This window comes from Carlito syrichta, unplaced genomic scaffold (genome assembly GCF_000164805.1).
Source record: "Carlito syrichta isolate Samal-C Ts95f unplaced genomic scaffold, Tarsius_syrichta-2.0.1 Scaffold311198, whole genome shotgun sequence".
NCBI lineage: Eukaryota > Metazoa > Chordata > Mammalia > Primates > Tarsiidae > Carlito > Carlito syrichta.
In genome coordinates this window covers 322032-335988 of record NW_007255294.1, presented here as the reverse complement: position 1 = coordinate 335988, position 13957 = coordinate 322032, and the positions used below count along the sequence as shown (strand labels likewise).

General features: G+C 41.1%; 1 protein-coding gene across 3 annotated transcripts in view; it reads right to left on the bottom strand.

Annotated features, from left to right (window-relative positions):
• The window catches only part of SEC22C (SEC22 homolog C, vesicle trafficking protein), a 51177-nt gene that overhangs the window by 12967 nt on the left and 24253 nt on the right, over positions 1–13957 (bottom strand). For 2 of the 3 annotated variants that reach the window (XM_021717826.1, XM_021717825.1), the window contains exons 2-4: positions 7270–7478; positions 3825–3988; positions 1858–2037 (exon numbers count right to left, since the gene is read on the bottom strand). In XM_021717826.1, the coding sequence (XP_021573501.1) occupies positions 1858–2037; positions 3825–3988; positions 7270–7451 (526 nt within the window). In that variant the 5' untranslated portion in view covers positions 7452–7478. Of the gene's footprint in view, positions 1–1857; positions 2038–3824; positions 3989–7269; positions 7483–13957 lie in introns of those variants that run through there. The other variant, XM_008068547.2, reaches the window with a different exon arrangement.

Sequence of the window (13957 nt, the reverse complement as noted above, 5' to 3'; positions counted from 1 at the left end):
CTCACTCTGTTGCCCAGACCGGAGTGCAGTGGCCGCTCTGGGCCACCGCAGCCTCGACCTGCTGGGCTCCGGCGATCCTCCCGCCTCAGCCTTCCAAGTAGCCGGAATTACAGGCATGCGCTACCACGCCCAGCTGATTGTTTATTTATTGTAGAGATGAGGTCTTGCTGCCCAGGCGGGTCTCGAACCCGTGGTCTCAGGCAATCCATTCACCTCAGCCTCCCAAAGGCGCGGGATTACAGGCTGAGCCACCAAGCCCAGCTAAATGTGAATTTTTAAACGTCTAAAATAATTGGGAAGAAAGAAGAGAAAAACATCAATTATTTAGGCTACAAGCTGCTTCTAGAACTACAATTAGAATGAATGCTCATTCTCTTTAAAGATAACCATCGAAATTGAGTAAATGATGTCCCACCCATTCTCTTGCTATACTCTTTTTAAATCCCTTCCTGCCCTTACATTTCACATACACATGCACACACATACACACACACAAATACCTAAGTCACAACCAAACTTGTCCCTGCTGTTAGTGTGTTAGAGCTTCCACTGAGTAATTCAAAGTTCCTGTTAGAACAGAACATGCTACCTGTAAAGATTCTAGCCTCAGGACAACAGGGTGAGTCAAACCACAGTAAAATGTCCTAGAAAGATGGGCAAGTTGACACTTTCTGGATTTGCTCCTCTTGTCTAAGTGTTTAAAAAACAAAACACATATTACAAAGTTATGCCTGCATTTGTACATGGCAAGGGAGAAGCTTGGTGTTCAATTACCCAGTCTTCCTTCCAGAAAAGTTACATTTACTCTCAATATGAATTAGAGCAACCTACTGCTTAGCATGAGAGTCAATCCAGGGATTTATTGGTTGAAACAGTTAAACCAAAACACAACGTTAAGCCAAAACCATGAACACTTTTAATATATCACTTTAAAAATTCAAGCAATGAGTATAAAACAATTAAAAACAAAGAAATTAGACTGTTAAAGTGTAGACAGCTCTCTCACAGAAGGATTCAGCTCTTATACCATTACAGAAATCTTAGGATACAGATATTCACTTTGATTAAATATTAGTTTAATTGTAAACAAGAAATGCAAAACAATCATGCTTCATTATACATTAAACACTGAGTGGCTAATGGTGTTAATGCCAGACAAAGTCATGGAATGCCAGGGCACTGTGATCCCATTCATTAAAACCTCATTCTTCAGATGAAGGCTCTGAAATCCATAGGGACAGAAGGAGACCCCCAGTTTCACAGAGAGAGTACTTCAAAAACCCAGGCTCTGACCCCTGCCTAAACACTCTCATCCCCACATTCCTCTCTCCAACAAGGAGAGTAGGTGTTTCTCAGTGGAGATTTGCAATGTTTCATAAGTGATATAATGAGATAAAAATTCACTGTACAGGGCAACCCCTTCGGGTCCCCTCCCACTGGGGGAGCTTTTCTGTCCTCTCAATAAATCCTGCTTTCTCAAAAAAAAAAAAAATCCACTGTCCAAATATATAGAAAAACTAATACAAATCTGTACATTTCAATAAGTGACTTCCAGCAAAAGAGAATGAATCTCCTTTACAACATTTAAACTTGTAGACTTCACCCTGGTTAAGAAAACAACCTTCCAAGTCACTCTTCAGCTCCTGAATTTCATCATAAAAACAGTCTCCCCTCAAACCAACCCACTGTCATAATAGTAAGGTTTTTTATAACAGCCACCTGGAAGTAGGTTCAGTCTATTTTCTCCCAACATAAACCCCCTCAAAAAAAGTTCTAGTTAAAAAAAAATCAATATCCATTTGAAATACATAACATCACTTCGTCTTCGTCAACATTAGAGAACAGCAAGCCCCTCACCAGGCTCCAAGTGCATTGGTGTGTGACCGTTCATCGTCCCATTTGCCACATCTGTGTCCTCCAGAGTGAGAAGCACTGCAGGTTGCAACTTGAGCTCCTCCTGAATTTTTTCCAAGCTGCTCTCCATCTGAGAGGAACTTATATAGTTAAAATGCCACTTTATTTTCTGAATGATGCTGTCTGCAAAAAGAGAGCAACCCAAATTGAGCATTTTCATCAGAATGGATGTTATAATATATGTAAAATGAAGTTCACATTTCTAAGAAGCAGAGAAGGTAATAAATGTATCACAAAATCTCAGTGACATTCCAGTTGGAGGAAAGGGGCTTGAGTACACATTCACAGACTATTTCTAAGCTTGTGAAACAGGCACAGTTATTCCTGACCTGATTATCTAAAAAAAATGTCTTGTTTGAAAAAAAATACAAATGAATATAAACATGCTGTACGAACTAGGATTATATACTTGAAAGGTATTGGTTTTAAATCTTAAATTTATGTTAGTATTATTCCATTACCTTGACAAGTTTATGAAGTGAAATTTCATACATATTGGCAAAGCAAGATCATGCATGTATCATTCTATTATCAGTGTGCTTTGACTCATTCTACTCTCACTCAATAATGAGCAAGCATGATGCTGGGGGACCGACTGTAAGATCAAGCACACACTTCCTTAGAAGGAAGGCACACACAGAGAAGAGGAGAGAGAAGAACACAGGTCCAGCCATTCCAAATCAATTCACAGTCAGGGATGCTGCAGCTGCGGGCTGTTTTGGGCTAGCACACCCTCTTCATAGGAATAAATGGGACTAAGAGCACAAGTTTGACTAAGGTCTCACAGGGAGATCTGAGGGGGAACTCTCAGTTTCTCACAGGTCTACCAAGCTGGGGCCTGTGTACCAGGGAGTTCCCCAGCACCTTCAGGTGACACCAAAAGAGGGTGCTAGTCCCACTCCTAAAAGGCAAGTCAGTGGACCACATGAGGGAATGTGAGGTCTATGGCAGTAATAGCCAGAAAGCCTACATGGCAACACTTCCAGGTACTGGTCCTGGACCTGACCATTTAAACCAAATCCTGTCAAACCTAATTTGGTAATATCACAGACGCCGGGTGCGGTGGCTCACACCTGTAATCCCAGCACTTTGGAAGGCCAAGGTGGGAGGAATGCTTGAGCCCAGGAGTTTGAGGCCAGCCTAGGCAACATAGTAAGACTTCATCTCTACAAAAAATTTAAAAATTAGCTGGACATGGTGATGTGTGCCTGTAGTCCCAGCTACTTGGGAGGCTGAGGCAGGAGTACCTGAGCCCAGGAGGACAAGGCTGTAGTGAATCATAATCATCCCACTGCACTCCAGCATGGACAACAGAGGGAGACCCAGCCTCAAAAAAATAATAATAATAATCACAGGAATGTCAGATTACTATAAGAATTTCTAAACACTGCTTCTCACTTTCTGTACTTAACTCCTGATGGAAGAACACCCTTTAAGAACAGGGGTTGGCAAAATTGTGTTACAGTGCCAGATAATAAATATTTTAGGCTGGTGGACTACATGGTCTCTGTCATAACTCAACTTTGCCATCATAGGGCATAGACAGCCACAGATAATATGTAATAGAAAGAGCATGGCCATGTTCCAGTTTATTCACAAAAACAGGTGGCTGGCCTATAAGCCATAGTTTGCTGACCCCAGCTTCAGAGGGCTGTGGATTATAACCTATATACGCTTAAACCTTCCTCCATCCTGCTCCAAGCTCTGGAGAGAGAATAAAAACAACGTTAAACCTTGAAGTTTTCCAGGCCACTTCAATTGTTGTGAAATCTCATGGTCCAAGGCTGCTCTTCAGTGACATGTTGCACCCCCAGTGGTTTTCCTTGATGGTCAAAGGCAAGCCTACACTGTAAGTTCTACATATACAGTACCATTTGAGAGAACAATCGATACAAAAGAGTGTTACAAACCAAACTCAAGAAAAGCATATGGCCTGGAGGCTAGGCCAATGCAGGTGGTATCATAGGAAGCTGTGAATTCCCACCACAGGTTCTCCAGGAAGCAGAAGGCCATGGCTGCTGGACACCGGCAGGAACAGATCGCCATGCAGGCCACATCACCCAAAGAAGAAAAACTGAAACAAAACGGCAACAACCACTGTATTACCAGGAAACAGACCCATGTACTCCCCATCCCACACCCAGACACAACCTTACCTCAACCCTGCACTTGCTCAGCCTTAAACAGTCCTCTAGCTGTTTGCTGCATATATACTATCTCTTTAGTTAGACCTATTCCTGGGACTATGTCTTTTCGTAGACTTCCTTTAAAATGTCTAGCAGTATTAGTCACTATTGAAAACAGAGATGCATATTCTTATGTGCCCCCGAATCTAAAATTTTTTAAAAATTGATGCATATTCTTAGGAAAATTAACCTCAAACATCTCTGCATCTATTGATAAATATATTAATCTACATCAATAGGTTTACTAATGTTAAATCATTCTAGCATCCTGAAATACACTCTTGTTGGATACAAGTTCCTACATATTCATATACATACAACTGTTGGATTTAGTTTGCTGATGTCTTATTTAGGACTTTAATGTCTATGCAAAATAAGACTGGTCTATAATCTTCCTTTCTTATACTGTCTTCATCTGGTTGTGGTGCTAAAGTTATTCTGGTCTTATAAAATAAATGCAGGACTTCTTTTTCTACTTCCTTTTGGACTGTCAAACTATCATATCAAGTTCAGGGGGGCTCTAGTTCATGTATCTATGGTGTCTTCTGACTCCCCCTTATTGTGGAGTATCTCCTCTTGTGTTTTGTCATTTTCTGCTAAAGGCTCATCCCTGTGGAACTTTCTTCTATAAGAATCCTGAGGCCCAAGCTGGGCTCGGTGGCTCAGCCTATAATCCCACACCTTTGGGAGGCTGAGGTGAGTGGATTGCCTGAGCCCGCGGGTTCGAGACCCGCCTGGGCAGCAAGACCTCATCTCTACAATAAATCAAAAAATCAGCCAGGAGTGGTAGCGCATGCCTGTAGTTCCGGCTACTTGGAAGGCTGAGGAGGAAGGATCGCCGGAGCCCAGCAGGTCGAGGCTGCAGTGGCCGGGAGCGGCCACTGCACTCCAGCCTGGGCGACAGAGTGAGACTCCAACTCAAAAAAAAAAAAAAAAAAGAATCCTGAGGCCCAAGTTGTGGCACATTTATTCCAATGAGGTTCTGCATTTGCTCTGGCCGCGTTCCAGCCATGCCATCAGTCTGGGACCATCACTGATATTTTGACCTTGGTTTAGGAATTCCTTGATCTGGGGAGTATAAATTCAAATTTCAACCTTTCCTAAGGCATAAGAACAGCAGTTCAATTTCTTAGGTGAAAGTTTTGTTTTGTTTTGTTTTTACCATCCAAAGTCAAGTAGAGATGATTCACCCCTGTACAAGTGGGTAGACTATTTCTCACCTATCATCATTTCATTAGGGTTGCAGCCTGACAAGAATCTTGCCTTTATGCAATTATGCAAGAGTATCATTCTGATATCCCACCCTGCATAAGCACAAACCAAGTGCCCAGTCTATCGTGATTGAGTACCCCTTACCACCTCAAATTTCTGTTCCCCTTCATTTCTGGCACCTTGGGATTTCTTACTTTCAAACTTAACTATACATTTAAAATAATTTTTGATAAATATTTATCCTCATTTCTGGGCATCTCTGGGAGGAGGGTCTTTAGGTTATATTGTTCTACTATAGTTTTTATAACTAGAACTCTCTATATAAAAACTTTCTCAATTAAAAAAAAAGGTTAGAGTTTAAACTTTTAACATTCAAGGCTTAGGCTAACTGCAACATCCAAAATGCATAATGATGAAATTACAATTGGACTATGTGTGCATTTCTCCTGGAAAACAAGACCTGAATGCAAAGCTGGGCACAGTGGCTCACATCTCTGATCCCAGCACTTTGGGAAGCAAAGGCGAGAGGATCACCAGGGATTCGAGACCAGCCTAGGAAACTTGGCAAGACCTCATTTCTACAATAAAGAAAAACAAGCCAGGTGTGGTGGCACATGCCTGTAGTTCCAGCTACTTAGACGCCTGAGGTAGAAGGATCACCTGAGCCCAGCAGGTTGAAGCTGGGGTAGCTGTGTATGCCACTGCACTCCAGCCTGGGTGACTCTGAGTCAAAAAAAAAAAAACTTGAATACAAAGGCAGCATCAAACAAATATACAATGAAAAGTTTCAACAAGTAGTTTAACAAGATGGTTTCAAGCCTAACTGATGTATTTGATGGATTTTAGAGGAAGACCCCTTCCTTTGAAGTTTTTCTATATTATTAAGCTAAGAAAGCTTCATTGTATTCGGTCAGCAGTAACATAAACATGGCTTTTTTTATACTGTTGCCTCCCTTTGGCCAGTAGAACAACTTACTCCTCCAACATGTGACTCAGATGAAAATTAAGGAATTTGCCTGGGTAGACATTCTGACACATATCATCACCAAGCTTGGATTGTCCTCCCTCTGATGATGATCTGTTATAACCTCTGGCTCCACCTACATGTGGATGTAGGATGTCTGACAAAGTCAAAGAAGCCTGTTAGAAGTTTTGTCTCCAAATCCAAGGATTGGTACTTTTGCCAGATTGAACTGCTTCTGTTTGAAAAAGAAAGATGGTGGAGGAAGAGACTGCTGATTATCTCCCAGTATCTATCTTTCTCTTCTTCTTCCCTAATAAAATTTTTAGCTGAACAACAAAAAAAATAAAAATAGCTGGGCTCAGTGATTAATTGTAACCACTTGATTCCTTCTTCCACTGGAACATTTTCCCCCACTGAATTATATTTTTAAATATCTCTCTTGTACCCTCATTAGACTTTAAGTTCCTTGAAAAAGAGACCTGCTCTCATTCATTTTTCACTCCCCTGCTCATGTCACATAATAAAAATTTAAAGTGAAAAATAAAAAATTTAAAAAGTGAAAAAACATAAGCAAAACACTGAAGACAACAGCTAAAGATGAAGTCTTTTTTTTTTCTTATTTTCTTGGCATTCTCACTTTCACCATTTTCTTCCTCAACATTTTAATCTAGTATCTCCTCCCTCCTCCCCTTTTTTCCCTCCCCTACATCTAAAAGCAGAAAAAACTATAAAACTAAAGACATGAAAACGGAATGAAGACAGGTCAGGGCACTCCACTGACAGAAGTTAGTAGTTGAAGCAGTAATGCTTAAGGCTCTAAGAAGCAACTTCTTCCACGATTCTGTTGTTGAAGGCATACACAACCTCAGACCACTGCCTGATGCCAGATTTACTATTAATGAACAATATGACTAACATAATGTTACCTCTAAATGTAGTTCAAAGTAACACAAACTTTACTAATGTTCTAAAAAGGTGAATATATTTGCTTACTATATATTGAAGTCATGGCCTGCCGCAGAACCTCGACCTGGATACTGGGCCAGTCGCAAGCCTAAAGTCTTGAGCCGTCTCCTGCATTCCAGAAAATCTTGGGTGTGGTAAAAGTCGGTAGAGGCCGAGAGGGGCAGTCCATCCCTCACCCGTACCACACAGGCAAAAAGGATCATGGACATGGTCCACAAGAGAAGTCATGAGGACACCTGAGGAAAGCAAGGTCACCTTGTTACTAAGGGTCATATGATTGTGTCAGAGATAAAAACCCCCACCCTCAAAAATGTCCACTGTAGGTTGTTTCACCCTCACCTCCACTATAATTGCAAATGTTGCTTTTATTATTATTTCCCTGCCCTCTACAGGTACATCATTCCCAATTTTCCTCCCTTCACTATCCTCCCTGTATATTCTACAACAACAGTAACAGCAGGTAGCAGGACCCAGAGTAAGACAACTCTAAGGGGACAGTGACTTGTACATTTCAGTTCACCCATGGAGTTGGGCACTAAGCAGTCTAGTGGCCATATCCTTACTTGCAGGGAGATGGAGAAAGGTGGAGGGATTCTAAGCATCCAACCTAATGCTGGTGACAAGGACAGCAGAAGGCAAAAATGGAACTTAGAAAGCATGTCCTCCTGAATTTCTGCAAATGTCTGGTATAGAGCCAGTCTTCATATTGATGACTGAGTTCCTACAAATGGCTAAAGGAAATGATTTAGCAAATTATATTACAGTGAGACACTAAATATTTGGCCATGATATGTGAGCATCATTAAGAAACAAAAAGAAGCAGATCTGAGCCCTCATGGTGCCTTTGGCAAATTAGAAAAAGGTGCCTCTCAGGGTGGAAGCAGGTCTGCACTAGTTCTGCCAGCAGAGCACGGCTAGGTTTTAGCCCTATCTATAAACTCCACAGGGTGCTTGTTCAGAGCATAACCTGCACATTGTGCTCAGCAGCCCTGCAACTAGGAACTAATAAGGTGGTCGTTACAGCTCATATGGGTCTTTCCACGGTTCTATATATCTTATGCCACAGATCCTGTTTGTCAGCTCCTCTACTTGATAGGATGCTAACATGTATATCAGTGGACCTTTCTTCTAAAGAATTCTTGGGATGCAACCTTATTCGGCATCTCAGTTCTTCTTCTCAAACCCCAGGATGCACACTACTACTCTTCTGTGCCTGTTTGTATTTGCCTGTATCTGCACTGCCATTACTCCAATCTACCATATCCAAATCTAAATCAAAGACAGTCTCAAATCCACCCCTTAAATGAAACCTTCCCAGATCTGCCCAGCTGTAAGTACTTTCTCCTTTAAATTCCTGCAAAACCTACCTCTTTGTTCTCTAGTTTATTGATTTAGCATTTCCACTACCCAATAAGTTCAAAGAGTAAAGACCATGTCTGGAATGGATGAATTAATAATTATTTCCACTGTATACATGTAGAAACTGCAGTGGTGCAAAAACAGAGAAGGCAAAAAGGAAAATTAGGTTACCAGCCAACAGACCCTACAAAGTCCATTTGACCCTATTCCCCACACCTTTCACTGGGGAATAAAAATGTGAAAAGCTTCAGGAAAAAATACATCCACACACAAAAGCTACTAAGTTCCCAGCACCAATAGCAGGGTCAGGCCAACTGCCAGAAGCCACTGTGGGCTCTACATCAGCCGCTTGGCCAATGCTGAGATTTCTAGCACCCCAAAGAGAATCAGAGACAGGAGTATGGAGGTTAACTGCACTATCTTCTATACTCTCATGAATGGTTAAAATATTTAATTTTAAAACTTTTAAAAGAGTTACAAGGCACAACGCCCTGACAGAGAGACTACAAGAGCAATTTGAAACCAGAGCTTAGGGTCTAAACAATAACTCCAACAAGAGACTTAAGCCAAAATATGAAGACAGAAGACACTGAGGCAAAAAAAAAAAAAAACAAACAAACAATGAATCAAAGAGAGAATAGAAACATCCCTAAGGAAAATAAAAAAGGTACATTTTGGGGGCTGAGCAAATTATATGCTCCAATAAAGGAAAGCAGTATGCATTTAATCCAACTGTCAACTCCAGAACGCCCTCTCTATTGTTGTCTTTATGGAGCATCTAATAAATGCCAGGTATTGTGTTAAACCAATAAAAAGGAAAAAACTTGACATTTACAAGAGATGGTAATCTGAAGAACCAGTTCTACCACTCTCTAAAAAGACTCAAAAGTCCCCTCAGGCTCTCTACTTAATCCATTTTACCCTTTGGTGATCAGACTTGCTTTTCCTCAAACAAGAGCATTCAAGATAAATACAATTCATTGTTTTTCAGCTCTAACAAGTTACTAGTACTGCAAACTAGTGAAATCCACATCCATCTTTTAGAATCTTTAGTTTGTGTGAGGTCAAATGAAGGTGACACTATGATATCAACTGTTACTTGTGTTTGTGTAAGCTGTGAGTGTGTATGAGTGTACAGGATGGCAGCTGCCAGAGAGGCTGAGAGATTTTACACCCCGCTGTAAGAGTCTAAGAATGGTGGTAACACTCTTAATGTTTTTTCTCTATAAAAATGTACTTTGCATTCCAAAAGATTTTTTTTAATTTAATTCATAAAGGGAGAGGCTTATCTTTATGGGAATTTGACATTTATGAATTCAGGTGTGAGTTATTATGAGACAGCCCATACTCAGATAAAAGATTCATCTGCTGCTGAAAAAAAAGAACTACTTCTAGAAAGATGGAGAAGTACTTTTTTCTAGTTCTCTCACTAAATACAAACTGAAAACGCTGGACATTAGACATAAAATAAACATAAAAAGGTAGAAAGAAGGCGGCAGACTGGCTAGGGACCTTGGGACATGCGAAATGGCACAGCTGTGAGTTCACTGAGTTTTCTTTTTGCCTCATGTATCCCTGACACCATGTTGGAGAAGCTAATGAGAAATGCCAGTGGGCACACACCAAAACAATGCCACAACAACAACAAGCCTGCTCTCTCCAATGGAAGAACTAGGAAAGGTACAGCATAACAAAACACAACACTTTTAGACAAAAACCACTCTGCTTCTGCCAAACACCACAGAAAAAACTGCAGCCTCCACGCATCCACCAGTAAAGGCCAACTGAAGAGCCTAGACTTCCACCCTTGCCCTTCAGTAACAAGCGCCCCATCCTCCACCTCCCACCCTACCACGGTAGCATCAGAGAAAGTCAAGTTACGGGTGACAGGACAGCAATGAGCCATCCCCTCTCACTGGGGAGACAGAATTCCCATCTCTGTTCAGCAATAATGAGCAGCTCCTTTCTTCCAGGGTGTCAACAGAGGCCATGTGGGGAACATGGACTTTTACTCTCACTTGGAAGTAATGAAACAGCATCCCTGTTTCCCCTGCTGAAGTGGTGTCAATAAAGGTCAGCTAAAACAGAAAATTTAAATAAGATCCAAATGTCATAATATACAAAATGTCTTAGTTTCAACAGAAAATTATCACTCATACAAAGAACCAGGAAAATCTCACTTGAAAAGAGATGTCAATAGATGCCAATACTAAGATGTTAGAATTATCTGACAGAGGCTTTAAAGCAGCCATCATAAAAATGCTTCAATAAGCAGTTACAAAAAATCTTAAAGAAATAAAAATTTAAAAGTCTCAGCAAAGAAATAGAAAATATAAAAGACCAAATGGAAATTTTAGAATTAAAAAGTAGATTCGAGACCTGCTCGGGCAACTTGGTGAGACCTCATCTCTACAATAAATCAAAAATTAGCTGGGCATGGTAGCGTGTGCTTGTAGTTCCGGCTACTTCGAAGGCTGAGGCGGAAGGATCGCTGGAACCCAGAAGGTCGAGGCTGTGGTGGCCGGGAGCATGCCACTGCACTCCAGTCAGGGCGATGGAATGGCTGGGCATGGTGGCTCACAATGATAGTCCCAGTAATTTGGAGGCTGAGGTGGGAGGATCACTTGAGGCCAGGAGTTCAAGACCAGCCTGGGCAACATAGCAAGATTTAATTTCTACAAAAATAAAAATAAATAAATTTCAGTTAAAAAAAAAAATAAGTAAAAAACTCAGTGAGCTGGGCATGATGGCTCACACCTGTAATCCCAGCAATTTGGGAGGCCGAGGTAGGACTGCTATAGTCCAGAAGTTCTAGATCAGCCTGGACAACACAGTGAGACCTTGTCTCCACAAAAAATTCAAAAATTAGCCAGGGATGGTGGCAGGTACCTGTAGTCCCAGATACTTGGAAGGCTGAGGCAGAAGGATTACCTGAACCCAGGAGGTTGAGGCTGCAGTGAGCTGTTATTATGTACCGGGCAACAGAGTGAGACCCTGACTCAAAAAATTAAAATTTTAAATTAAAAAAAAAAGCCAGGCACAGTGGCTTATGCTTGTAATCCCAGCACTTTGGGAGGCTGAGGTAAGAGAACTGCCTGAGCTCATGGGTTTGAGACCACCCTGGGCAACTTGGTGAGACCTCATCTCTACAATAAATTAAATATATATATATATATTAGCCAAGCATGGTGGCACACGCCTATGGTTCCAGCTACTTGGAAGGCTGAGGCAGAAGAATCACCTGAGCCCAGCAGGTCAAGGTTGCAGTGGCTGTAAGCATGCCACTGCACTCCAGCCTGGGCAACAAAGTGAGAGTCTAACCAAAAAATAATAACAACAAAATAAAATAAAGCAATTCAAAGATAACTAGTATTACATTTAAATAGTACTAAATTTCAGATGGGAAAGCAGTGGTATTAATCTGGAAAATTATGCCACATTTATAGAAAAAAAATCAATTCTACAAGGACAAAGGCAGCCTCGGAATGTTCACACAAGGAGACATTAGTCTCTCTTCCAGGTCTCACCAGCTCCTTCTACAGGCCAGTGGATCTTGTAACCTATCACCTTGCTGGGCACATACTAGGAAGTAATCAAGAAAAACTGCAAATGAATGAATGACTTGACGGCTGCCTTATTTTTACTCAATGAAAACAAGAAATGTAGGTTTGCAAATTCCTTGCCACGATTCAAACCTACATTTTTTTCTTTTTTTTGAGTTGGAGTCTCACTGTCGCCCAGACTGGAGTGCAGTGGCCGCTCCCAGCCACCGCAGCCTCGACCTGCAGGGATCCCGCGATCCTTCCGCTCAGCCTTCCAAGTAGCTGGAACTAGAGGCGCACACTACCACGCCCGACTCATTTTTTGATTTATTGTAGAGATGAGGTCTCGCCAAGTTGCCCAGGCGGGTCTCGAACCCGCAGGCTTGGACAATCCCCTCACCTCAGCCTCCCAAAGGCGCGGGATTACAGGCTGAGCCACCGAGCCCAGCAAAAAAACAATTTTTTAAAAATGAAATACAGTGTAACCTAACACGAACATTTCAACAGAAGCTATATGGTAAGCAAAGGGGACAGCACAAAATCTACATGACAAAAATAAAGCTGCCATTGGTCAACACCAAAGCTAAGATGTAGCACAACTTCAGAGTAATTCTCTTTCTCAAAAGGTATACCTTAGTAATTAATCAGAGAAAAAGCAAGTACATTTACCTTCAAAACACAGGGTTTTTTCAAAATAAGGACATAAACATATCCCTCCCACTCCCAGGAGTAGATTATTGATACAAGATCTTAACAATGCAATATGACACAAAATTTTTATTTCTATTTTTTGTTCATCTGTTGCTTTATTTCATTTGTTTGTTACAAATTTTATACCGCTAAAAAATACCTCAAATTTTTAAAAATCTCATATATAGTCCTTGTAAAAATAATTATGACTGTGAGGCCACCTAGTGTTCCAAGAAATACACATATTTCAAATTCCTAAGTCATTTAAGTCAAATCACAATATTAAATTACCTCTTGTTGAAAGAAAAGTGATTATTTTCACATATACAAAACAGTCAACTGATAAAAGTATTTTCTACTTACTGTCACATTTAAAAATCAAATATTTTTTTTTTTGAGTTGGAGTCTCACTCGGTCGCCCAGACTGGAGTGCACTGGCCGCTCCCGGTCACCGCAGCCTCGCCTGCTGGGCTCCAGCGATCCTTCCCCCTCAGCCTTCTGAGTAGCCGGAATTACAGGCACGTGCTACCATGCCTGGCTGATTTTTTGACTTATTGTAGAGATGAGGTCTCGCTGCCCAGGTGGGTCTCGAACCCACGGGCTCAGGCAATCCACTCACCTCAGCCACCCAAAGGCGCAGGATTACAGGCTGAGCCACCGAGCCCAGCTAAAAACAAATATTTACAACAAAAATTATTACAATTTAATCCAATATTTTCTAAATTTGACAGGTACCTGAAATACATATTTGAAAGCTTAATGTGAAGAAACTATTTTATGCTTCATCGAAAATGTGTAATGTAAGGGATTGGCAGTAGCAGGATACTACCAGGGTGGGGGTGGGGACATAACATCAATCAGGGCACTGATCTCAACTAGGCAAAGTGGGGACCAAAGGGAGGCCCAAACTTTACCTGTATGATGTCCACTTGTATACGTAATCCTGAATTGTACCCTACATCTTTAAAATAAAATAAAGAAAAAGACACTAACAAAAAAAAACCCGCAATAAGACATATTGATAAGTGTAAAAAACAAGAAAATGTGTAATGTAAAGTTTCATCCAATTTTTTTTTTTTTGAGTCAGTCTCACTCTGTCACCCAGGCTGGAGTGCAGTGGCATG